The sequence below is a fragment of the Pestalotiopsis fici genome, assembly GCF_000516985.1.
Source record: "Pestalotiopsis fici W106-1 unplaced genomic scaffold PFICI_Scf_5, whole genome shotgun sequence".
Taxonomy (NCBI): domain Eukaryota; kingdom Fungi; phylum Ascomycota; class Sordariomycetes; order Amphisphaeriales; family Sporocadaceae; genus Pestalotiopsis; species Pestalotiopsis fici.
In genome coordinates this window covers 918,519-940,166 of record NW_006917095.1, presented here as the reverse complement: position 1 = coordinate 940,166, position 21,648 = coordinate 918,519, and the positions used below count along the sequence as shown (strand labels likewise).

Genomic DNA, 21,648 nt, shown 5'->3' with positions numbered 1-21,648 from the left:
CGTCAAACACCGGGGCATTACACAGTTTGTGCGCAACCCCCGGGCGATCGATCCCATGATGAGTCGCGGTCTGATTTTCAACATTGACAGGGGCGGTGGGAGATCTATCCATGTCTCAAAGTACCACAGTCTCAGCATAGCTTTGTAAGGAGGCGGCGCATCATGAATATATAAAACTCCCTCCATGCAGCCAAGGCCAAGGCCAAGTATACGAAACAACTTCTATCAATCATTTCCATTCCATCTCTTTCAGCAAATCCTTCCCACGCCCTTGATATACGCCATTCGTTCAAAATGGTCGCTTTCTCAAAGGTAGCCGTTGCCGCCTTTGCCGGCTTGGTTGCTGCTCACCCTGGCGAGAAGCACGATGCTCACAAATTGAAGCGTGAGATTTCTGCGCGCGACAATTACGCTCGTGTGGGCGCTCGCTCGCCAACTGTGCAAGCTCTGCTCAGGCTCAGGCTCTTCAGGCCCGATCTATCCAACGCCGTGCCAAGAAGGTCGAGAATTTGCGCCAAAAGCGTGGAATTACCGGTGGTGAGTTTGATATGGCGATGCGCCCCAGTGACTAATCCATCCAAGTGATAGAGCGTCACAGATTCCGTGTCCTTGCTAACTGTGTCACCAAATAGCTGCACGCAAGGATAAGCGTGACCTTGCTGACCTCCAAGCTTGGGAGGCCATCAACCACAACCAGACCGGTGTTTACAACTACGACTCGTCCACTTCTCCCGAGGATATCTTTGGCGCCAACACAAGCTGCATCCTGGCACCCGAAGTGACTGACGGCCCTTACTACGTTGTTGGAGAATATCTCCGCTCCGACGTAAAGGAGTCTCTCTACTCTGAAGGTGTCGACACGTACCTCGAGGTCCAGTATATCGATGTCACTACTTGCGAGCCCATCAAGAACGTCGCCGTTGACATCTGGAACGCCAACGCGACTGGTGTCTACAGTGGCATCTACACGGATGGCAACTACGCCGCCGACGGCCTCAACTCCACCTACCTCCGTGGTGTCCAACTCACCGACGCTGATGGTATCGTGGCCTTTGAGACCATCTTCCCGGGCCACTACGATGGCCGCGCCGTCCACACGCACTTGCTGGCTCACACCAACGCTTCCGTCCAGTGCAACGGCACCGTCTCCTCTTGGGATGCCAAGGTTGCCCACATTGGCCAGCTCTTCTGGGACGACGCCCTGCGTGCCGAGGTTGAAGCTACTTACCCCTACACCGAGAACACTCAAGCTCTGACTACCAATGACGACGACATGTGGTCAATTGTCCAGGCCGATGAGACGTACGACCCTCTTCCTCAGTAAGTACTTGGTCTAGTCCGAACCCGAATTAGGTTTTGCAAATGACTGACCCTTTCGCTCATAGGTACATTTACCTCGGTCCCTCTATCGAGGACGGTCTGTTCGCCTGGATCCAGATTGGCATCAACGGCTCTGCCGACTACACCGATGACGACTACTACAGCATCGCTGCTTACCTCGATGAGAACGGAGGCCACGCCGAGAGCAGCAGCATGGGTGGTGACGCCGGCGGTGATGCTGGCGCGGGCAACGGCACTGCTCCTAGCGGCACCTTTTCGGGCACCGCTCCTACTGGCACTGCCGTCTAAGCACATTTGATTGCTTTCTATTTGGACTACTGTTATTTTACCAGACTGCTTGGATCCGCAAGGTCTCTCATAGATGGACGTGACGCGTCTGCTCATTGGCCCTTGGCTAGTATGGGTGGCTACACGGGACAAGTATCAAGTGGTTTCTCGGAAGCGGGGTGCTTTTTCAGTTATCACCTAGAATAATAAGATTTTCATAGATTCACATTTTCACAACCAATCTCATAGAAAATTTCTCTTCCTCGTGCAGTCGGGAGCTGGTGGTGTGGGGTATTTGTCCCCCGTTTCTTTGAATGGCTGGAGGCGGGAACCCCACGACTAGATATTGTGGAGTGCATTGCTATACTCGGTAGTATGCCTGCCAAAAGCTCTTTATATAAAATATAACTTTTCCTCAATCCTTCCTGTTGTACGTGTAACTAAACCCGACTTCCATCTGACACCAATCGGGAGGCAAACTTTCTTACACTGCGAAATACTATACGAACACACTCTACCTTCAGTAGAGCCAGACACGCCTGGATGATGATTCATTCATTTTTCGTAACCTCTTCTTCCATTGGCGTTGCTTCCCTGCTTTTTATTTTTCTTTCTATAGTTTTGACCTTTGTACAACATATCTCTTCACCGTTGGGGAAGATTCCCGGGCCACTAGGGGCTCGAATCAGCAGATTGTGGTATCTTAAACACGTCGTGGGTGGAAACTTTCATCGTCGCAACATTGAACTCCACCGTCTCTACGGTACGTTCCCGAACCCCCAAACAGTGAATGTTGGCATTTTACTCAATGCACTAGGCCCCGTTGTTCGAATTGCACCAGGCCAGTATAGCATAGATGACCCTGAAGCGGTAAAAGTGATTTATGGTATCGGAAAATCATTTGAGAAGGCAAGTGAATTGTCAAGCAAAGGAAGCTCATTGAGATGACCCATTAGATCTAATACTGACAAAATCATCAAGGCGTCATGGTACGATGCTTCCAGCGATCCTACTGCAGCATGGCGAGACCTTTTCACAGATCGTTCGGCCCTGCGACATGCCGCATACCGGAGACAGGTCGCCAACCTGTACTCAGCCACGTCTCTGCGAAACATGGAGGGCGATGTGGACGAGATTGTTCAAGTTCTGCTAGACAGTATGAGTCAAAATTCTAAGGCAAAGAAAAATATCGATCTTCAATTTTGGATGCAATGTTTTGCTTTTGACGCCATCAGCCGACTGACGGTACGTGCTGGTAGAGTTCACGAGGTTATAGGATTGGAATCCATCGTCTCCGCTTGGACGAATCTCTCATGGACTATTGACTGACAACACTTCATAGCTAGGCAAATCGCTGGGGCTTCTACCAGACGGACGTGACAGGAATGGCTTGTTCAAAAGTCTGCACGACTACCTCAAATATTGTGCTGCAGTCGGGATATTCAGCGAGCTTCACAGGCTATGTTGGTGGATCCTGACCAAGCTACCACAAAGTGGATTGGTGCATGTTGCCAATTTTACAGCGCAGCAAATCAGCCAGAGGTCCAAGTATCACGACGAGAAAGGGGTCGAATGGAGCGACGACTTTCTTTCCAAAGCAACTAGACTTAACCAGCTTGATCCAAACCGATTCCCTCACTCGGCTGTCTTCACCACATGCATCACGAATATAGGTGCAGGATCTGACACTACCTCGATTTCTCTCAGTGGGATTCTCAATGGTTTGATGCACAATCCGAGTGCAACCTCCAAGGTAACGATTCTATCTTATTTTTAATTAATGAGTCACTCCCTCGTACTGATACAGACCAGCTACGGCGCGAGATCGATGAAAAGCTCGCAGAGCTTAACCATCCTCCCCTGATTCCGTTTGCAGAGACACAAAAGATGCCTTACCTGCAAGCATGCATCAAAGAAGGTCTTCGCGTGCATCCGGCAACTGGCCTTCCACTTGCTCGAGTCGTCCCAGAAGGAGGCACGACGATAAGCGGGCAATTCTTCCCGGCCGGGGTAAGAAATGTCCTGGACAGAGAAAGCTTTCACTTAGAAACCGAGCACCTACTCATACTAATCTTTCACAGACCATCGTTGGCATCAACACGTGGGTAGCCCACATGAATCAACAAGTGTTCGGGCCAGATGCCGAGGCCTTTCGACCAGAGAGATGGCTCGAAAGTAGCAAGCAAAGTTTGTCAGCCATGGAAGGCTACTGGATGCCCGTACGTGAATTTTCCGTCCCTCTCAACCGGAAACGGTGAAATGTTATCAAGGCTAATTGTGTCGTATAGTTTGGCGCAGGTTCGAGGACATGCATCGGAAAGAACATTAGTCTTCTGGAGATCAATAAGTTGATCCCAGCATTCATCAGAAGATTTGACCTGTTGCCCCAGGGAGCCGAGAGCATGTCTCATGAGAACTATTGGCTGGTCAAACAAGTTGACATGTATTGCCAAGTTGCCGAAAGATAGTTTTGACTGACGAGGATCAAGTATGAGAAGACTGATGGAATGGGCATCTGTCTTTGATAACGAGGCTTGAAAATATATGTGCGTGGTTGAATAGTTCTAATTCTCACTAATTAAAGCATGACTGCCAGCAAATAACTTCTGCGAGTCCCATTTGGCTCGGATTTGGGAGAATCTCGCACGCGCGGAATCTGTCCAAACTTTGATCTAATAACTGTAAGTAAATGCTGTCTTCATCGCGGCAGGAAACATACGTCTCGTGATTGCACACAGCTTGAGGTTTGATCAAAGTCGGCAACATACATGCCGCAGGAGACCAACTCTGCTTTCTTGTAGGATGCTTCCATAACTTTCAGAATCTCGGCTTTGCGCGCTGGGTCTTTCCAGCCACTGAAAGTGGATATGTAGTATTGTTGTGGCAAACTGAATACGGCATCCGATTCATCGGGGGTGATAGTGTCGGCCATGTAGATGCACCCATATGAAGACCGCGTCGGGAGATTGCACATTGCCGGCTTGATACTCTCGACAAGCTACGGCTCTACAGTTAGTGAAGGCATCTCTTACGATATGTTGAAATACTCTGCTCATCGTGCCTTAGTACATGTGGCTGCTTACCTCTTGTCGGGAGACCTTGGGATCGCTGAGAATACTGTTGATGCCCCATTTTTGATCTGGACTTTTCGGATTCATGCGATGTTGAAGCTCAAAGAACTCGTCCCAGCTAAGTTGTGAGGTAGGCCTAGCTTCTATGAGGCAACCCTTGATGTTGTCTGGAAGCTGATTCCAGGCGGTGAGGAGTGTTTCTGCCTCGATCAAACGGTCCGCATAGGCTGACAAGTGAATCGAAAGCAGCAGTGGTGAATTGGCGGGGATATTTTCGTCTTGCGACTGGTCATCAAATAGCTGCGGATATAAGGTACAGACAGCAGTCTCGGTGAAGCATCGTGGCGTGGCATCGTTACGGTCGAATGCGAACTCGAGCAAGTCTTGGAAGCGGTCGCGGACTTCGAATGTGAATGAACGGCCAAAAAGATTTCTCTTTGGGATTGTCCGGCTCCAAAATCGAGTGACGACCCCAAAGAAAGCCTGCCCGCCACCACGGGCGGCCCAGAAGAGGTCGGGATTCTGAGTGCGGCTAGCCTCCAGAATTCTTCCGTCCGAGACAACAATCTCCATCTTTACAATCCACTCCGTGATGGTGGCACCCCAGCCTCTCATGAAGAATCCTTGCCCGCCGGCAAGACAGAAACCGCCCAGGGCGACGTCTGGAGCATGGCCGAACGGAAAGAAACGGCCCACACGATCAAGTGCTTTGCACGCCTCGTGGACGCGTACTCCTGGGCCAAAGGACACCTCGTGCGTCTGGGCATCGTATGCCAGGTCACGATTGACAGAGGCCACATCGATCAGTATGCCATCGTGTACCAGTGACGGCTTAGAGGGAAGATGGCCACCAGATCGCACGCCCACCTGAACCTTGAGCTCCTGTGCCCGTTTCAGAGCCCCGGTAACGTCATCTGCCCATTTTGCAACATGGATTTCGGCAGGGAAGCGATCATTCTGCTCTTGATTGAAATACAGTTTTAGATTGTTATTGTATGGCGTCGTGCCGCGACGGAGAACAATTGTTGGATCCATAGGAAGGAATCGGCTTATGGCTGACTCCTGGTCTAGGCAGTGGTCTGTATTAAACAATCATATAAAAAGTGAATGTAGTGTCAAAGATCGAAGACTTGATGGAAATAACAAACAAAAGAACATATCAGAGAGCAGCACGTCTGGCAAAGTGTTCGATATAAATACCTATGATATCGAAATAAGAGATATACATATGAACATTCTATATGCCGTTCTGGCTAGATGGTTTCATCACAATGCCAACAGTCGTTGGTCTTGAGCCTGTGGTGTCGCAACTCGTGGGGTACTGCTTTGGCTCCGCGACTATACTCCATGCCTATCGACCCCCAATGAATAGCACCGCAGCTGTGCTGCGATATGTGGGGTGAGGGGCAAGCCAAGGCTTGAGTTGCGCAAGAGCTAGAACAAGTCTTCGGACCTTGGACTTTATACTGCATTAGGTCAGACATATGATGTTTGCTACTTATAAATAATGAGACCGCTAGCGAAGCAAGACCAATTTGATGGTACTTTGCTGTCCTAATTGAGTAGACTAATCCGACCTGCTGCCAATGCCCTGAACACAGGGTCCAACGACGACTTATCTGTTCGGTCAAGGAATTCGATCTGTGCCATTCTGCGCCGAAACCCTAGCTCTTCGCGATTCAGTACAGAAGAAACACCATATGGACCAAACGCGAAGTCGCTCGTGCTGGGACTCCATGGTGACTCGCCGTTGAGGAACAGAATCCATGCACTCCGCATCTGCTGCCCAGTCCTCTCAGCTGCCGCACTTGTGGCCATACCAAATCCACCAAAAAGCAACACGAGGTCAACGGCATGATGGGCTCCCGACGATGGCTGCCACGGATTCGCTTCATCGACTAAATAGCGAAACACTAATCTATCCGAATTCTGCCAGAGCCTTTTTATCTGATGTATAGGAAGAACGAATTTGTAGTCGTTGATGAAATCGAGTGCTCCAAACCGGCAGGACGAGGACCGCCCAGAGTGGATATGATAGAGTTCTTTGAGCTTCCTGCTATCATCACCAGCTAGGTCAAAGGCTTTAATGATATCATGGTCATCTAAGAGGTGTATCCCTGCTTGCCATATGGCCGACTGTATCAATGTCAGCTAGTCGAAACTCCTAGATTTGTCTCGTCAGACATAACGGACCTCTTTCTGCACATCACTCAGGAACAGGCGACGCCCTGTGCCAACTGTCTTTTCCCAGCCTGCGAAAATGGGGTCGTCCTCGAGAAAAAATGATTGTACCCCTGATCGTTCTATAGCATGAACGATTTGAGCTGCTGAAGCCGAGCTGAAATCCAGGTCAGGACTCAATTCTTGGAGCTTTTGCCTTATCGAACTTCGCAATGCCATTACATTATGCGCAGGTTGTGGCGGTGAAAGATGTAATGATCCCGACAACAAGGCAAATTGTTGTGCTGGTGCACCCGTCACCATATGGGCGTGACAGTAGACAGCTCCGGCACTTTCACCCGCTAACGTGACTCTTGCCTGGCAGACATCGAGCGTCTAAGTATATATTCAAAATGTCTGACATGTCCAATGGAAAAATACTCACTGGATCTCCCCCAAAGCCAGCGATATGCTGTTGAACCCATGTCAATGCTGATGATTGATCGTGGAGTGCGAGATTCTTCTCGCCGGTACCATCTCCAAGAGCAAACATGTTCAATCTGTATTGCACGGTGACAGCAATAACTGGCTTTTCCATAACCACTGAGTTACCCACGAGCGCGGTCATGTCTGGATTCGATTGCGGTCAGAATAACTTGGTATGTATGCTAGTTCCCACGAGACCCACCGCATACACCAGATGCGCTACTGCCAAACGTTACAGCTTGGGAGCCACCTTTGAAGCTCAGTTAGCAAATGTCAAGACATATGATCCTTTCAAAAGGAGTTTCCATGACTCACCGTGAATCCAGACCAAGACGGGCAAGCCATTGCCATTGTCCTGGGTCGCAAGCTTTGGTACAAACACATCAAGATTGGTGCATCGATACTCGTCTTCATTTTCAGGTCGAGGCGAGATATCTGGTGGGATGCGCAGCAGACAACCGACGTCCAATTGGAGTTGGGGGCATCGTGGACTAGACGGGTCATGATGAGTACAGGGCTATCAATCCACGGGAATGAAGACGCTGTACCCGAATTGAGTGCAATCGAGTTCTCGCGGGTAAGTGTGTATCGGTTCACACCGAGCAAAGCGCCTTGGAATGCTGCCGTAGGGTATCCCGCGGAATACCGTGACGTGTGGCGAACAGTCAACCCCACTGAGAGTGCTGTTGAGAGTAGCGTGGTAGATGCCAGCCGACATGGCGTACCTTGGCCGTGACTAAGGTTTTGCTCAGCGGGCGTTCTTTGCGGTGTGCATCACATGTGCATATAAAAAATCACAATCAGTGCCTTTTTTGCCTATGATGGATGCTTACCAAGTTCTTGTTAATATAGGTCTTGAAACCTCCCCACATATTATCTGCCGTGGTCAGCGGGTAAATAAAAGCGACAGCCGTGGCTCGCGTCTCTGGATTGTGGGGGTGTTAAGGCAGTGAAGGCGCTATTAGCACTTGGCGGGGCATTCGCGCAGGCACAGGCTGCCCTCTAGCGCTCAACACGATGACCATGAAAGGTATATGAATCCCAAGTTGGTCGTGGTTTTTCGTCACATTGGACAAGCCGTCTGTATAGACCAAAACACACAGCACGAGAGAAACACAAATCAGACACAATGTCTACACAGGACTTTCAAAACATATTTCACTGGGCTTCGACGCAGAAAGACGGAAGCATCCCTTCTTTCGCCACACGCCCAAATGACCCGTACAAATACCAGCCCGGATTCAACAACAGTTTTGAATCCGAGGCCATCCCCGGCACAATCCCAAGAGGTCAGAACAGTCCCAGATCGATTCGGTTTGGCCTTTATGCCGAGCAAATGACGGCATCGGCATTCGTCGCGCCTCGTCATGTCAATAAAAAGGCCTGGCTGTACCGCTCCAGACCCGCCGTAGCTCATCAAGGATTTGTGGGTAAAAGATTCAACCTTCAGACACGCCAGAGCTGATTTGATTAATTATTCAGACTGAATTGCCGGATAATGTCGACACGGAGTCAAATTTTCTACCACTAAATTCTCGTGTTCATGTATCCCCAACACAGTTGGCGTGGAAGCCGTTTGAGATCCCCGCCGGCCAAGACGTCGATTTTGTCGACGGGCTTAAAACTATCGCCGGTTCGGGAGACCCAACACTACGTGAAGGCCTGGCAACTCATGTTTTTCTCTGCAACAAGAGCATGACCAAACGGGCTTTTGTCAATTCAGATGGCGATTTTCTCATTGTGCCACAGCAAGGAGCCCTTGACATCCAGACCGAGTTTGGTTTTCTCTACGTGCAACCTGGAGAGATCTGCGTCATACAGCGTGGACAAAGATTCCGAGTCAGCGTCAATGGCCCAACCCGGGGCTACATTCTCGAGGTCTGGGGCTCCAGCTTTGAACTGCCCGAGCTTGGCCCTCTAGGTGCCAACGGGCTTGCGAATGCTCGAGATTTTCTCCATCCCGTCGCTGCCTACGAGGTGACCAAGGACGACCCTTGGAATATCGTCTACAAGCTAGGAGGCAAATTCTTCAACAGTACCCAGAAGCATTGCCCGTTTGACGTGATTGCATGGCACGGTAACTACGTCCCGTACAAGTACGATCTCACCAAGTTTGTCAATGTTGGTTCCATATCCGTTGATCACATTGATCCGTCCATCTTCTGTGTCCTGACGGCCCGGTCGCGCGATCCAGCCGCCCCGCTGGCCGACTTTCTCATCTTCTCCCCGCGCTGGGACGTTGCGTCGCATACGTACCGCCCGCCATACTACCACCGCAACTGTGCCTCGGAACTCATGGGCCTCATTTACGGTGACTATGGTGGCCGTTCAGACGAGTTCCAGCCAGGCAGTATCTCATTCGAGTGTGGTTTTGTACCCCACGGCGTGGCTTATGAGCAATTCGCCGAGGCTTCCAAGGCTGACCCGCCCGTGATGCAAATCTCTCCAGCCTCGATCGCTTTCATGTTTGAGAGTAGCCGTGCCTTTACTATCACAGACTATGCCTGGAACAGCGACAGGAAACATGAACACGATCCAAAGATGTGGGACGATTTGGTTGATAACTTTTCCAAGCACAAGATTGAAGTTGATGAGATCCTGGCTGCAGTTGCGAAAGGAAAGGCTTGAAAAGTCAGTTCATAGAGGTAAATACTTCAATTGTGTAGGTTGATGGTGTCCTAGATTGAATTTACGAACCAGAATAACTTGAATTTCATGCAATGTTGTCCGTAGACACAGATAATTGCTCTACGATATCGAAAGAGTGCACCTTTCTATGTATTATGCTCATCGATGAAAATGGAGTACACAAGTGCAGCTTTCTACCTCGCTCGCATAGATCCCCGCTTCAGCGATTGGAATACTCCCCCACTGCAAAAGTATATAATCCTTGATGCCTCCGAAGTGAACCTAACATCTCTGTTACTCCTGATTGTCCATCCTTTGAAGGCTTCCTCCCACCGTGTCGTATTCTGATTTATCTCCCTCCATCTTTCAGGCCTCCGAGACTCAAACTCGCAATGACGACATACGTCTTCAATGACAATGAGTTGGCTTCTTTAAAGGATAAGACTGTCATCGTCATTGGTTGTGCGACGGGGATCGGCCGTTCCACCAGTCTTCTAGCTCACAGTACGTTCAGATTCCAAATGTCAACGTGGAGAAATATTGACACTTCATCAACAGAGCATGGAGCAAAGCTCGCCTTGGGAGATTGGAATGAGAGTTTAGGGGGCCAACTGGCAGCAGAGTTGGGACAGTGAGTTCTGTCCATACTCGATTTCCAACAAGTGCACTGACTCAAGACGTATGGATTCCTAGACGGGTCCTTTTCCGTAAAAGTGATGTTTCTGTCTGGACCGATGTTGTCTCACTATTTGAAGATGCTTGGAAGCAATTTGGGCGCATAGATGCCGTAGTATCTAATGCTGGTGTGAACAATGAGGATTTTCTGAGCAGTGTCATTGACTCGTCTACGGGCATTTTATCGCCACCAGACCTCAAGCCGCTCGAGATCAACCTAATGGGTAAGTCGAACGCCGCCTTCTCTCGTTTTCAAAGACTACGTTGACAAGAATCATTTCAGGTATGATATATGCAGTCAAATGCGCAGTGCATTATTTTGACAGGCAGCCAGATGCCCGATATCAGATCATCATGACTGGGTCAGCAGCATCGTTTCTGGACACGCCACCGCTGTACTTGTACTGTACGGCCAAGGCAGGTATCGTTGGGCTTATGCGCGGTTTGCGAAGTCAACTGATCAAGAAGAACATCACGGTCAATGTCGTTTGTCCATGGCTCACAGGTATGCGATCAATAGATTTCACATGGAGACCTGACGTGGTCGGAATCATGGCTAATTAGTGCATCTATTGGTTCCTAGTGACACCCATGCTTCTGCCCGAAATGCTGTCTGTCTGGGATGGGTTACCATCAAATCAGCCCGAGGGAGTTGCACGTGCGCTGTTAATGCCAATTTGCCGCCAAGATATCAACGGCAAAGCCTTCTTTGTTGCTGGGAATGAGATAACCGATTTTGAGGACACACTGGCAGCCACTCAAGGTCAATGGATGGGTGAGCACCTCAGTCGCAATATCAGTGAGGGGCAGCGAAGGTTGCTACATTAGATGGGTGCCTAGCTACATTGTCAACTACTGGCCTAGCCGCCTGTTCGACGTCTGCTCAGCATCAGTGCAAGCTTGGGTAACAGCATATTCTATAGACCCAAGTATACGCATACCTCGTCGTGAAATCGTACCTATTGACCCAGACTCAATACCCCTACGAGGTTATGTGCTTTGTACCCCACATCAACTCTCAATAAACTGAACGCCCCCATGGCTGCGTGTAGTCTTCAATTACCTATTACCCCACATGCTAGGTGTTCACTGCTGGAGTCAAGCCCTGAGACAACCCCACGATGCCTCACCTACATACCCCACCAACTCCCTGAACCCCACGAACAGGTACCATTACCCCCCATTGACAGCGCCAGCTTCTTGACTAACCAAAGGATTGGGTGCAGAGGACCGATAGATGGAGGAATTAATTTGTACTTCTGGCGAATGAGAGCAACTGAAGAGTACTAGGTAGGTAGATATGTATGCATCCGTTGCTTGCACATTGGAAGCTCCAGCATGGTACAATTGGTTTTTCTTGGTGACTTCCAATGCATGTGGAAGCTATGCAGAAAATTGGGAAGTTACATGCGGCTACTAGGTACACAAGCAATAACAGCACAATGAAATGGTAACCAGAGAAAGCTGAATCACTTCCTGCAGCCTTGCCACCGGCTCATGGTTGTCTCACTTGCAAAGACCTGTAGAATTCAAGAACCAGCTCCTGGCATTTTGTGCTTCCAGTGATGAAAATCTCATGGCCCGGCGCATCAATAACCTGTACTTGTGCCCCGCGCACCTGTTCACCCACCTGGAGCATGGATTCGACGCTCATCACTGCGCTGTTCTTGGGGGCAAGTATGAGCATCGGCACCCTGATCTTTGGTAGAAACGGTCGCGCATCAATGCTCGACAAGAACTCGGCGTAGCCTGCAAGGCCCTCCGAGTGCGATATCGCGACCTGGTCTACCCACCACGAAGTGTATGCGACATCCGTCGACGCCATTGTCCCAGGCGTTCTGAGCAGCGCCTCGGCCCAGCCGCGAGACCCCAACTGGCGACAAGCGGTCGGCCAGTCGCTGCAGCCAAAAGCAAACGTTTCCAAGGCCGGTGGAGGAAGGTAAGTTGGCGACGAGCAGATTGTCAGCGATAGCAGTCGCTCTGGATGGAGAGCTGCCAGCGCTTCGCCGAGCATGCCGCTTGTTGATTCCCCTATGAAATGCACCTTTTCTATGGCTAGTTGGTCCAGAGTATCGACAATCTCACCAACGACAGTCGCTAGCGTGTAATCATAGCGTGTAGAAGAAGCCGTGGGGTAACTCGAGAGCCCATGTCCTCGCAGATCTCGCCGGATGACCCGAAAGTGCTGCGCCAACGCCGGAACCCAATGATACCAGTGTTCCACGGTACGGCAGAAACCGTGCTGGATTAGAATTGTATCGTGAGCCTTCCATGGATCTGCAAAGTCATCCAAGATGTAGTGTGACTTTTGCCCATTGCCATGTTCCACGAAGGTCCGGCCGTTCTCGTCCCGGATTAATGGCATTTTATGTGCGTCGTTATCTAGTATCATTCGTAAACGCAAAACGAAACGGCGAGGATACAATAAAAGCTTCGCTTATATATCAATTGCTTGCATTGTTGCCTTGATCGGGATCCTACCCACATGGCTTTGGGGTACCTGGCGACTGATAGCGGCAAAGACGCGGGGAGACTGCAGAGTAGTATATGCTGGCTGTATTTTGCCTAAGTATTGCAGATCCCCACATGTCGGGAAAACAGAGTTGGTTATAAGTAGGTCGATTGAAAATGAGCTAGGTTAGAGGAACCCAAACTCCCCATCCAAATACTCCTTTGGAGCCCCAAACAGCTAGGCACGGCAGTCATGTCCACAAAGACACTCAACCATCCTGATATTGGCCGCATTGCTGGCGTAGATCAAGATGATACCATCCAATTTCGAGGCGTCAAATATGCGACACTAAAAGACCGCTTTTCTCCAGCCGACCTCGTACAATATGACGGGAAGGGCCTGAATGCAACCAAACATGGGTACGTAAAAGACAGCCAATTCCTGCAAATAAGCTTTTCACCATACGATCTTTCCTTACGCTATGAGTGTATAGACCCCAGGTCATTAGCCCGCCAAATGGCTTGGATATGGAGTTCTCCTTCATTCAGCACGCGCTGCCCAAGCCCGAATTCCCGGGCATGAGTGACGTAGATGGGCTCAACCTTGTCATCACGGTTCCCAATGCTGGAGCCGGTGAAACCAAGCACGAACGTCTGCCAGTCCTGGTCTTTATACACGGCGGCGGTTATGCCATTGGTGGCAATTGGTGGCCACAATATGATTTTTCCAGCCTGGTCCGCCAGGCCGCTCAGCTGGGACGCCCGATTGTCGGCGTCAATATCAACTATCGGCTGGGAGCCCCAGGGTTCCTAACTTCACCAGAGTTGCGAGCTGCCGGCTGCCGGCCCAACAATGGGCTGTCGGATCAACGGACAGCGTTGCGATGGGTGCAAAAGTACATCGGCGGTTTTGGGGGCGATCCTAACAATGTGACGGTCATGGGAGAAAGCGCCGGTGGAGGTAAGAATTGAGCATCCTTCCAGATATCATTACTGGGCCACTTGTGGGCAAAATCAGTTGACTGACTCTTCTAGTCTCCGCCGGTTATCTATTGTTATCCGAAGAAGCACTTGCGAAGCGCATCATCTGCCTAGGAGGATGTCCACCTTTGCTGGGCCAACTACCCTTGCCGGTAGCTGATACAGTTGCGGAAAGTGTAAAAAAGCACTTGAATATCGAGGGACTTTCGGAAGAGAATTTCGTCAAGACCCTGAATGACCTGCCCGCAGAGAACTTTTGGTCAAAGATTCCACCTAATGTTCCCTTTACGCCCGTTGTGGATGGCGAAATCATTCCCGAGGTACTGAGCCTAGAGACCTGGGCTCAATCACCCACATTGCCTGGCAACAAATCCATCGAAGCCATCCTTGTGGGAGATTCCAAGCTAGACGTAAGTTTGCATCATGGAAGGGTTTTGCTGCCGCCGATGGAATAGGCTGACATGCTTGCAGTCGAGTATCATGGGCTACATGCTTATGCCACGCAAGTCCGGACTCGGCGCAGCGTTCCGAGACGTGGCATCCAAGACGTTGGAAATGCATCCAGAAGCACTCAATGCAGTGCTAGAACACTACAGTCTGACTGAAGCTGCTGAAAAGACCCTTACAGAGGACCAAGTCTTTCGCAATGTTCTCCAATACATCTCAGATGTCGCCTTCTTTGCACCAGCTATCGAACTAGCTACGGGGTTCAGAAATACCTCGTATGTGTACGCCTTCAACGAGCCAAATCCATGGGATGGACTATTCAAGGGCGAAGCATCACACATTCTCGATGTGGTCTTCATCTTCCAAAACTACAATGAATACTTGAGCGAAACCCAGAGAGTGAGTGCTGTATCATTCGGCCAAGATGTCATCATGTTTGCAAATGGAGAGGCTCCGTGGAAGTCTTTCAGTCCAGGACAGCATGGCACAGCCGTATATGAGGGTGGAACGCGGACGTTTGCAGAGCCACCTGAAATTGCTGCAACAAAGAGAGACGCATTTCTCTTTGAACTGACAAGATCGTCTGGTGGTGTGACAACAGAGAAGCTCTTGCAAGTATTCAATAGTCTCATGATGTAGAAAGATGTTTGATTAACGAGAGGCGTGTATATACCATTGGCGGTTTCAGTGACTCCTTTCAGCTCGCTGTCCTATACGGATACTGGGGTGGTAAAAGAAAGTGGTGGGGCATTCTGCTCATTTTTAGTATAGCCCGTCGGCGCCCGCTCCTGGGCCTGTCGGATCGTTATCAAGGCGCCGAAAGTCCCACTTCCATCTGTTCTTATCAGTCATTTCGGGTAGTGTTATCTGTTTGGCTTCACTGCCACATGCATATCACATCAATGACTTGTGTACGACTCAGGTTGAGGTCTCATAATAGACTCAATGGATGATGACGGACAGCCGCCTCTCAAGAGGCAGAGAGTTCTGGCCTGCAGGTGAGGCAGCGATCGCAATCTGCCAACATGTATCCGCGCGGACCACGCCGCCCCATACTCGAGGCTGATAAAAGAACAGGAGGTGTCGGCACAGAAAACAGAAATGCGATGACCCAAGGCCTTGCACCAATTGCCAAAAGTCGGGAGATGAGTGTCTACCGACGGAGCCGGCCCCGCGATCTCACGTGGAAAGTCAATACGTGAAAGCACTCGAGGAGAGGATTGCCGAACTTGAGTCCCTCGATCCACAGCAGAGTTTAGATCACATGCTGGGATCGGTCAGAGGCCAACAAAGGCGCACATCATCAAACAGCACATTATCGTATCATGTCCAGCCTCCGGAAAGGCCGTCGACGAATGGAACTTCATCCATCGGCGTGCTCAGGCCACGGACACTTGCCGACACAAATGAAGATGATACTGCACCTTCACCCAAGTCAGGACCACGGACCAGATTAGCCAGCTATACTGGGGTCCCTACTCGAAGATCCATGTTGACAAACGATGATGAGTCCGACACTGGCTTTGATCATATGATATTTGGACTGATTGCATCGCCCTCAGCTCCGCGAGATGATGGCTCAGAGCCGTCGCCCGCCACCCACGACGAGATTTCAGGTGGAAGACCGCCAACTTCTCATTTCCAGAGAGGAGAAATTACGCCCGAGCTTAGAGAACTCTTGCTTGAGACATACCGCGACAGGGCCCAAGTACAATACCCATTTCTCCATTGGCCCACATTCTTGGAGTGGCATGTCTCTTGGGTAGAAGATTCATTCCCGTCGTCGCGAACTCGATGGCAAGGATTCTTTGTGAATTTGGCTTATGCTACTGCGCTTCTCCTTCTACATGGCTCACGGGCAAGTAAAATGGATGCACAAATGTTCTACAGAAATGGAGTGGAACTCTTGCCGTTTGTTCTTGCTGAGCAAGATTCAGTGCTCCACGTGCAAGCTTACTTACTTTTGAGCGTCCACGCCCTGCACAAGAGCTCCTCCGGGCGTATACTTACTCTTGCTTCCACGACCATGCGCTACTGCGTCCAACAACAATTCCATCTCGCAGAGACCGAGCCAGTCCCTGCTACCCCTTCCATTCGACTAAGAAACCAGGTCCGCCGCCGCTGCTTTTGGTGTGCATATAAGCTCGACCGGCTGGTCATGTCATCATTCGATCTTCCGCCATCCATCCCCGACGCCATGATAACACTAAAGATATATAACAATATCGACGACCATGATCTGTTACAAGTTGCGCGCACAACTCTGCGCGATTGTGAGCTACCTGATGTTCCGACATATACATGTGTTTCTTCATCGTTGCACATCGTTCAATGCCGGCGAATACAATCCGAAATAATGGCTTTTACGCTTCGATGGGACTATGCCACGAGGTTTGAGAAGTCTCCAGAGTGGCGAATCCGTATCCTTGCCGAGTTGGAGAGTTACAAGTCCAGGGTGCAAAAGTTTTCTGATCCACAAAGTAAAGGATATACATCACACAGATGGCTCGCAATGATCTATCACTACACTCTTCTAATGCTTTATCGACCAACAAAAGAGACCGTTTTGGGACCAGCTGGAGACTGGTCAGTGCAAGCTAGCAGTCAAGCATGTCTGATTTTCCGAAAGACGCAGATGGATCGGCAAATTGCTCAGTCCTGGCTCGGTGTAAGTTCAAATTTGCTCGCCGAGAGCTGCTTGATTCTTATCAATTTCTAGTTACTCGTCCAATTCCAATCAGGGATTACCCTGCTGTATTGCTTCTGGGCTACACCGCCAGTCAACAGAACTGAAAACTACGATTCACCTGACGTCTCTGATGCAATTCGGGCTTGTTCCAACATCCTAGCTATTATGGCCGATCGCTGGCCAAGAGCGGATTGTTTGCGGGATGTATTTGAGCTCATAGCTCGCGAGATCCCACTCATAGACCGCCCAAATCGGCCACCAAAACGCCTCTCAGAAAGGTCCATCACCACCATCTGCGAGAAGCTCCCACAAGTGCGAGCTCTCATAGTCCACCGACCAATACTCAGAATGATTGAGGAGATGATCTCTGAGGACTTCCCGCGCCAAGTCCCTGCGGAGCCATTACCGCGGCCACCTTCCGTCCCTGGACTGCTTGCACCGATTGACAAAAGCCCACAGGATCTCCGAGCAGCCCAGGCAAGTCAGACTAACAATGTGCCACCTCATACAATGCTCACATTCGAGCTGCCATTTTCAGCCGAGCCAGTATACAATTTTGACAGCATGGGCGCAGAGGCAGACAACCCTGGCACGGAAGAACTGCTATCATTCCCTGGAATGTTTGATTATGAAGAGTGGCAATAATGACTCATTCATTCTAGTGGGATAAGATATTTGTGTTACTTCCTATCCAAATAGCCCTCGTAGTGTGTGTGTGTGTATGATTCGTTTGCTTCAAATTCTTATTCAAAGAACAATGTGATCACTATTAAACGTGGACTACGATGCACCTAGAAAATCAATGCCTCTTAAAGTAAACAGCCTTGCCCTTTTCCACAATGTTTTCACCGGCGACTGTCTCAAAGAAAGCGTCTGCAAGATAGCCACCACACCATGAAAGCTTCTCGAATCCGTCCGTCATGGGCTTTCTGCCAAGTGCTGGCCCTTGAACGGTTCGCAGATATCCAGCGATACCTTCCTCACTCCACAGCTTACTGAAATCTGTAGTTACCATGTTGAGGCCCTGCAAACTCCAGATTGGCTGAACCTGCCAGACGATACCCATCTTGGCCAGGTCGAGATGCAATGTTTTGATCTGCTCATTGGAGAAGCCCGCCTTGTTAAAGTCATAGTCACCAGTGTAGCCAAAAGCAAAGAGGCGCTCGGGGTAGACCTTGCGGATCTCCGTGTGGAATTCAACAATGTCCTTCCATACTGGCGAATCCATCCTGGCCCAGGTCACGTCTCCCAGTGGTGCTGCAGCAAGGGCGCGTTCCACTACCGCCTTCACGTTGGATTTGAACATGTACTGGCCAACCGAGGATCTCGGAGTATCCCAGTCAAAGAAAACGTCCTTGCCGACTGTACTGCTTGCAATTTCCCGTCGCTTGGGGAGAGAGGTGAACTTTTGCTTGGCAATCTCGGCAGCGTATGCAGCGTACTCGTCTGCGGAGGCCACGGCCTTGACAGCCTCGTCAAAGGTTACGAGTCCCGCCTTGTCCTTCCACTCATTCCTAGCTTCTTTGAGGTCCCTTCCCTCGACTTGGGCCGACTTCAAAAAGTCCTTCAGAGGCTCCACCTTGTTGGTCGCGCCAATGACGTACTCGTGGTCCCGCTCATCAATGACGCTGGTGATGAACTCGGAGTGATCCGTGTCGCAGCGACAAAGCAAGAGGGTCTCAGCGCCCATGATGTCGAATTGCATTCGGACGGCCGTCAAGCGATCCAGGTACTCGCTCGTCGGCACGACGGTACGGCCCTGTCCGACGGTGAACTTTTTCATGCCAATGGCCAAATCATCAATATGAATCATGGCCACGCCGGCTTCGACAAACTCCTTGGCCATCTTCATGGTGCTGGTCAAACTACCAAAGCCCATGTCGCCGTCTGCCACAATGGGGGCCAGGTAGTCCCAGTTCTCCAGTTCAGCTCGCTGTTCTTGGAGGTGGCGCAATCGGAACTGTCGCTGCCGCTGGTCATGCCAGAGCTGCGACTTGAAGATCTTGGACACCACCTTGGGCACCGTGTCCCAGGGATAGTCGGCGTGGTCCATGCCAGGGATGGCCACTTCAGAGAATCCACAGAGCGCGCCAGAGACGTAGACGGTCTGCTGGTACTTTGCCATTTGAGACACGGTCGCGGGGTCAGTGGTGCCAAATGTCAGTTCGCAAGTATTGTTGACTCTATGTTCATGCAGCTGGTTCCATAACTTGACAGCTTGTGTAGAGGACAGCGACGACGCCAGAGGAACAGAGTTGCGCAGCGCGGCAATAGTGCGAGCATCGTAAGGCCGCTTCAAGTGTGCTTGTCTTGGAGAACTCCATTGCTTCTCAATTGCTACAACTTCGGCATCAAATGCCTTTTGTTCGTCTCCGAGTGAGATTGCAAGTGCCGGCATTTTGGTATTCTATGGGGAGGTAGTGTAGTTTGTGGTTTGAAATGTTGCAATATGTGAATAAAAATGCAAAAGCTCCCTCGTAGATAATTACAGACTTGGGGACATGAGATTCTCCATTAAGGTCATAAAATGCCAAGGGCCATATGGATTCGGCGGATGTTTTCCGCTACCCTCCGGCGATTGGCCCATGGCAATATACACTATCTCGGGGCCGCGAGGGTCGAGCCGGATGTGGGGCGTCGCTTGGAAAGGGGCCCGCCCCATTCGGACACGGAGCCCGAGCGATCGGAGTTTTGAATCCGACATCAGAAATTGGTGCTAGCTGTCCGAAAAGCCGGAAACACATGTTCGATATGGCTTCAGAAGTCGACCGAATGCATTACGATGTAAAAGTTTGACTACTATTGCTGCATCACCGCATCCCACACATGCTTTGACCAGTCACATATCACATCAAGGTTACTCAGCAATTCTTCTGTCTTGAGTCTCCAAACTTTTTATTCTTTCCCTCCTAGACAATCGATTCAATATGCCAGACCTGGAGCATATCAACTTGCAATTAGGCTGGCCTTCGCCATCCTTGTTTCCTTCATCTCAGCTGCTTCAAGGTGCTACCAATATTCTCGACATCCCCCGAAACTCGGCATCGGCCTTGATATATGGGCCGGACGCTGGTTATCTGCCACTCAGAAAGAATATTGCAAAATGGCTGTCCTCAGTTTACCAGTGCAGTGAAGCCATAACTCATGATCGCATCTGTGTGACGAATGGTGCTTCGGCAACCCTCAGCAACATACTCTCCAGGTTCACCGAGCCTGGATACACGAGAAAGATTTGGATGATTGAGCCAAGTTACTTTCTGGCTTGCCCAATCTTTGAGGATTCCGGTTTTGAGGGACATCTGCGAGGGGTGCCAGAGGATGACGAGGGTATTGACATTGGTTTTCTCCGAGCTGGTCTCGAGGAGTCTGAAAAGGAGGCAGCACCGGCCTCGCCAAAACTCAAGACGTCGGCCAGATATGGCAAGCTCTATAAGCACATTATCTACATGGTTCCGACCTTTTCGAATCCCAGTGGAAAGACCACATCTCTGAGAAGAAGGCAAGAGCTTGTTCGCCTTGCCCGAGAATTCGACGCTCTCGTCATTACAGACGATGTTTACGACGTGATCCGATGGCCCGAAGACAAAGATCTGGCTGCAGATGCTGTGGGAGAAATTCCACCTAGGATCGTGGACGTGGACCGAACTCTAGATGGAGGCATCAAGGACAAATGGGGCAACGCCGTGAGTAATGGCTCATTTTCCAAGATCATTGCACCTGGGATGAGAGTTGGCTGGGTAGAGGCTTCACCGGCATTTATCCTTGGTCTTGCGCAGCTCGGCGCGACACGATCCGGCGGTTGCCCGACACAACTGGCAGCCACCCTCGTTGATACGATGCTCGAATCTAGCATACTTCAGACGTATATCAAAGACAAGCTTATTCCGACATATCGATCAAGGTACTATGCCATGATGGAGGCTATCAAGACTAAGCTTGTCCCCATCAGCTTCAAAGTTTCCAGTGGCGCCCCTTATCATGCTTCATCTGATATTGCGGGTCATGGTGACAATGCTAGCATTGCCGTATCCGGAGGTTATTTTGTCTACGTCATGGTTCCATCAGAACTCCCAATTACTACCAAGGAATTGGCTGCAAGAGCTTTGGAAGAGTGTAACTTGAAATTTGCCTATGGAGAAATGTTCAAAGTGGAAGAAGATGAAGGAAGTCGGGAGAGGGCTATGAAGGTTTATGGTGAAGGGATAAGACTATGCTGGGCCTGGCACACCGAAGATCAGATAGCGGAGGGGATTCAAAGGCTTTCAGATCTTGTGACAGGAATCATGACAAAGTAGCTTCGAGCTGCTTTTACTTTGTCTTGGACATTTGAAAGTAGGTTCGGTCCTAAGCACCATCAAGAATAAAAGTCAAAGGGCAAAAAGTCATCCAAACCAATATCATACAGACAGGAGCGGATATTGAGCTTCCAAGAAAAAGAGAGAAAAAGAGAGA

General features: G+C 50.1%; 11 protein-coding genes across 11 annotated transcripts; 7 read left to right on the top strand and 4 right to left on the bottom strand.

The window, feature by feature from the left end:
- Positions 1-294: 294 nt before the first annotated feature.
- On the top strand, positions 295-1,629 carry PFICI_07602 (uncharacterized protein; the record flags this gene model as incomplete). Its single annotated transcript, XM_007836183.1, has 4 exons — positions 295-417; positions 456-537; positions 633-1,320; positions 1,386-1,629. 4 exons carry the CDS (start codon positions 295-297, stop codon positions 1,627-1,629), a joined length of 1,137 nt encoding a protein of 378 aa, XP_007834374.1.
- A 522-nt stretch (positions 1,630-2,151) lies between these two features.
- PFICI_07601 (uncharacterized protein) lies at positions 2,152-4,076 on the top strand (the record flags this gene model as incomplete). The annotated part of the gene is made up of 7 exons (XM_007836182.1): positions 2,152-2,371; positions 2,426-2,528; positions 2,565-2,853; positions 2,951-3,361; positions 3,421-3,618; positions 3,690-3,827; positions 3,897-4,076. The coding sequence occupies 7 exons, from the start codon at positions 2,152-2,154 to the stop codon at positions 4,074-4,076; spliced, it is 1,539 nt and encodes a 512-aa protein (XP_007834373.1).
- A 96-nt stretch (positions 4,077-4,172) lies between these two features.
- Positions 4,173-5,714, bottom strand: PFICI_07600 (uncharacterized protein; the record flags this gene model as incomplete). Its single annotated transcript, XM_007836181.1, has 3 exons — positions 4,173-4,280; positions 4,328-4,606; positions 4,692-5,714. 3 exons carry the CDS (start codon positions 5,712-5,714, stop codon positions 4,173-4,175), a joined length of 1,410 nt encoding a protein of 469 aa, XP_007834372.1.
- A 519-nt stretch (positions 5,715-6,233) lies between these two features.
- On the bottom strand, positions 6,234-8,043 carry PFICI_07599 (uncharacterized protein; the record flags this gene model as incomplete). Its single annotated transcript, XM_007836180.1, has 6 exons — positions 6,234-6,815; positions 6,873-7,235; positions 7,285-7,469; positions 7,528-7,583; positions 7,637-7,816; positions 7,874-8,043. 6 exons carry the CDS (start codon positions 8,041-8,043, stop codon positions 6,234-6,236), a joined length of 1,536 nt encoding a protein of 511 aa, XP_007834371.1.
- Positions 8,044-8,454: 411 nt separating this feature from the next.
- On the top strand, positions 8,455-9,953 carry PFICI_07598 (uncharacterized protein; the record flags this gene model as incomplete). The annotated part of the gene is made up of 2 exons (XM_007836179.1): positions 8,455-8,751; positions 8,808-9,953. 2 exons carry the CDS (start codon positions 8,455-8,457, stop codon positions 9,951-9,953), a joined length of 1,443 nt encoding a protein of 480 aa, XP_007834370.1.
- A 392-nt stretch (positions 9,954-10,345) lies between these two features.
- On the top strand, positions 10,346-11,456 carry PFICI_07597 (uncharacterized protein; the record flags this gene model as incomplete). Its single annotated transcript, XM_007836178.1, has 5 exons — positions 10,346-10,457; positions 10,512-10,584; positions 10,647-10,852; positions 10,912-11,133; positions 11,212-11,456. The coding sequence occupies 5 exons, from the start codon at positions 10,346-10,348 to the stop codon at positions 11,454-11,456; spliced, it is 858 nt and encodes a 285-aa protein (XP_007834369.1).
- A 667-nt stretch (positions 11,457-12,123) lies between these two features.
- Positions 12,124-12,993, bottom strand: PFICI_07596 (uncharacterized protein; the record flags this gene model as incomplete). Its single annotated transcript, XM_007836177.1, has 1 exon — positions 12,124-12,993. The coding sequence occupies one exon, from the start codon at positions 12,991-12,993 to the stop codon at positions 12,124-12,126; it is 870 nt and encodes a 289-aa protein (XP_007834368.1).
- Positions 12,994-13,332: 339 nt separating this feature from the next.
- PFICI_07595 (uncharacterized protein) lies at positions 13,333-15,146 on the top strand (the record flags this gene model as incomplete). Its single annotated transcript, XM_007836176.1, has 4 exons — positions 13,333-13,499; positions 13,574-14,040; positions 14,115-14,470; positions 14,532-15,146. 4 exons carry the CDS (start codon positions 13,333-13,335, stop codon positions 15,144-15,146), a joined length of 1,605 nt encoding a protein of 534 aa, XP_007834367.1.
- A 306-nt stretch (positions 15,147-15,452) lies between these two features.
- On the top strand, positions 15,453-17,841 carry PFICI_07594 (uncharacterized protein; the record flags this gene model as incomplete). The annotated part of the gene is made up of 3 exons (XM_007836175.1): positions 15,453-15,505; positions 15,585-17,175; positions 17,227-17,841. 3 exons carry the CDS (start codon positions 15,453-15,455, stop codon positions 17,839-17,841), a joined length of 2,259 nt encoding a protein of 752 aa, XP_007834366.1.
- A 154-nt stretch (positions 17,842-17,995) lies between these two features.
- On the bottom strand, positions 17,996-19,594 carry PFICI_07593 (Mitochondrial 2-methylisocitrate lyase; the record flags this gene model as incomplete). Its single annotated transcript, XM_007836174.1, has 1 exon — positions 17,996-19,594. One exon carries the CDS (start codon positions 19,592-19,594, stop codon positions 17,996-17,998), a length of 1,599 nt encoding a protein of 532 aa, XP_007834365.1.
- A 529-nt stretch (positions 19,595-20,123) lies between these two features.
- PFICI_07592 (uncharacterized protein) lies at positions 20,124-21,491 on the top strand (the record flags this gene model as incomplete). The annotated part of the gene is made up of 1 exon (XM_007836173.1): positions 20,124-21,491. One exon carries the CDS (start codon positions 20,124-20,126, stop codon positions 21,489-21,491), a length of 1,368 nt encoding a protein of 455 aa, XP_007834364.1.
- Positions 21,492-21,648: the final 157 nt, after the last annotated feature.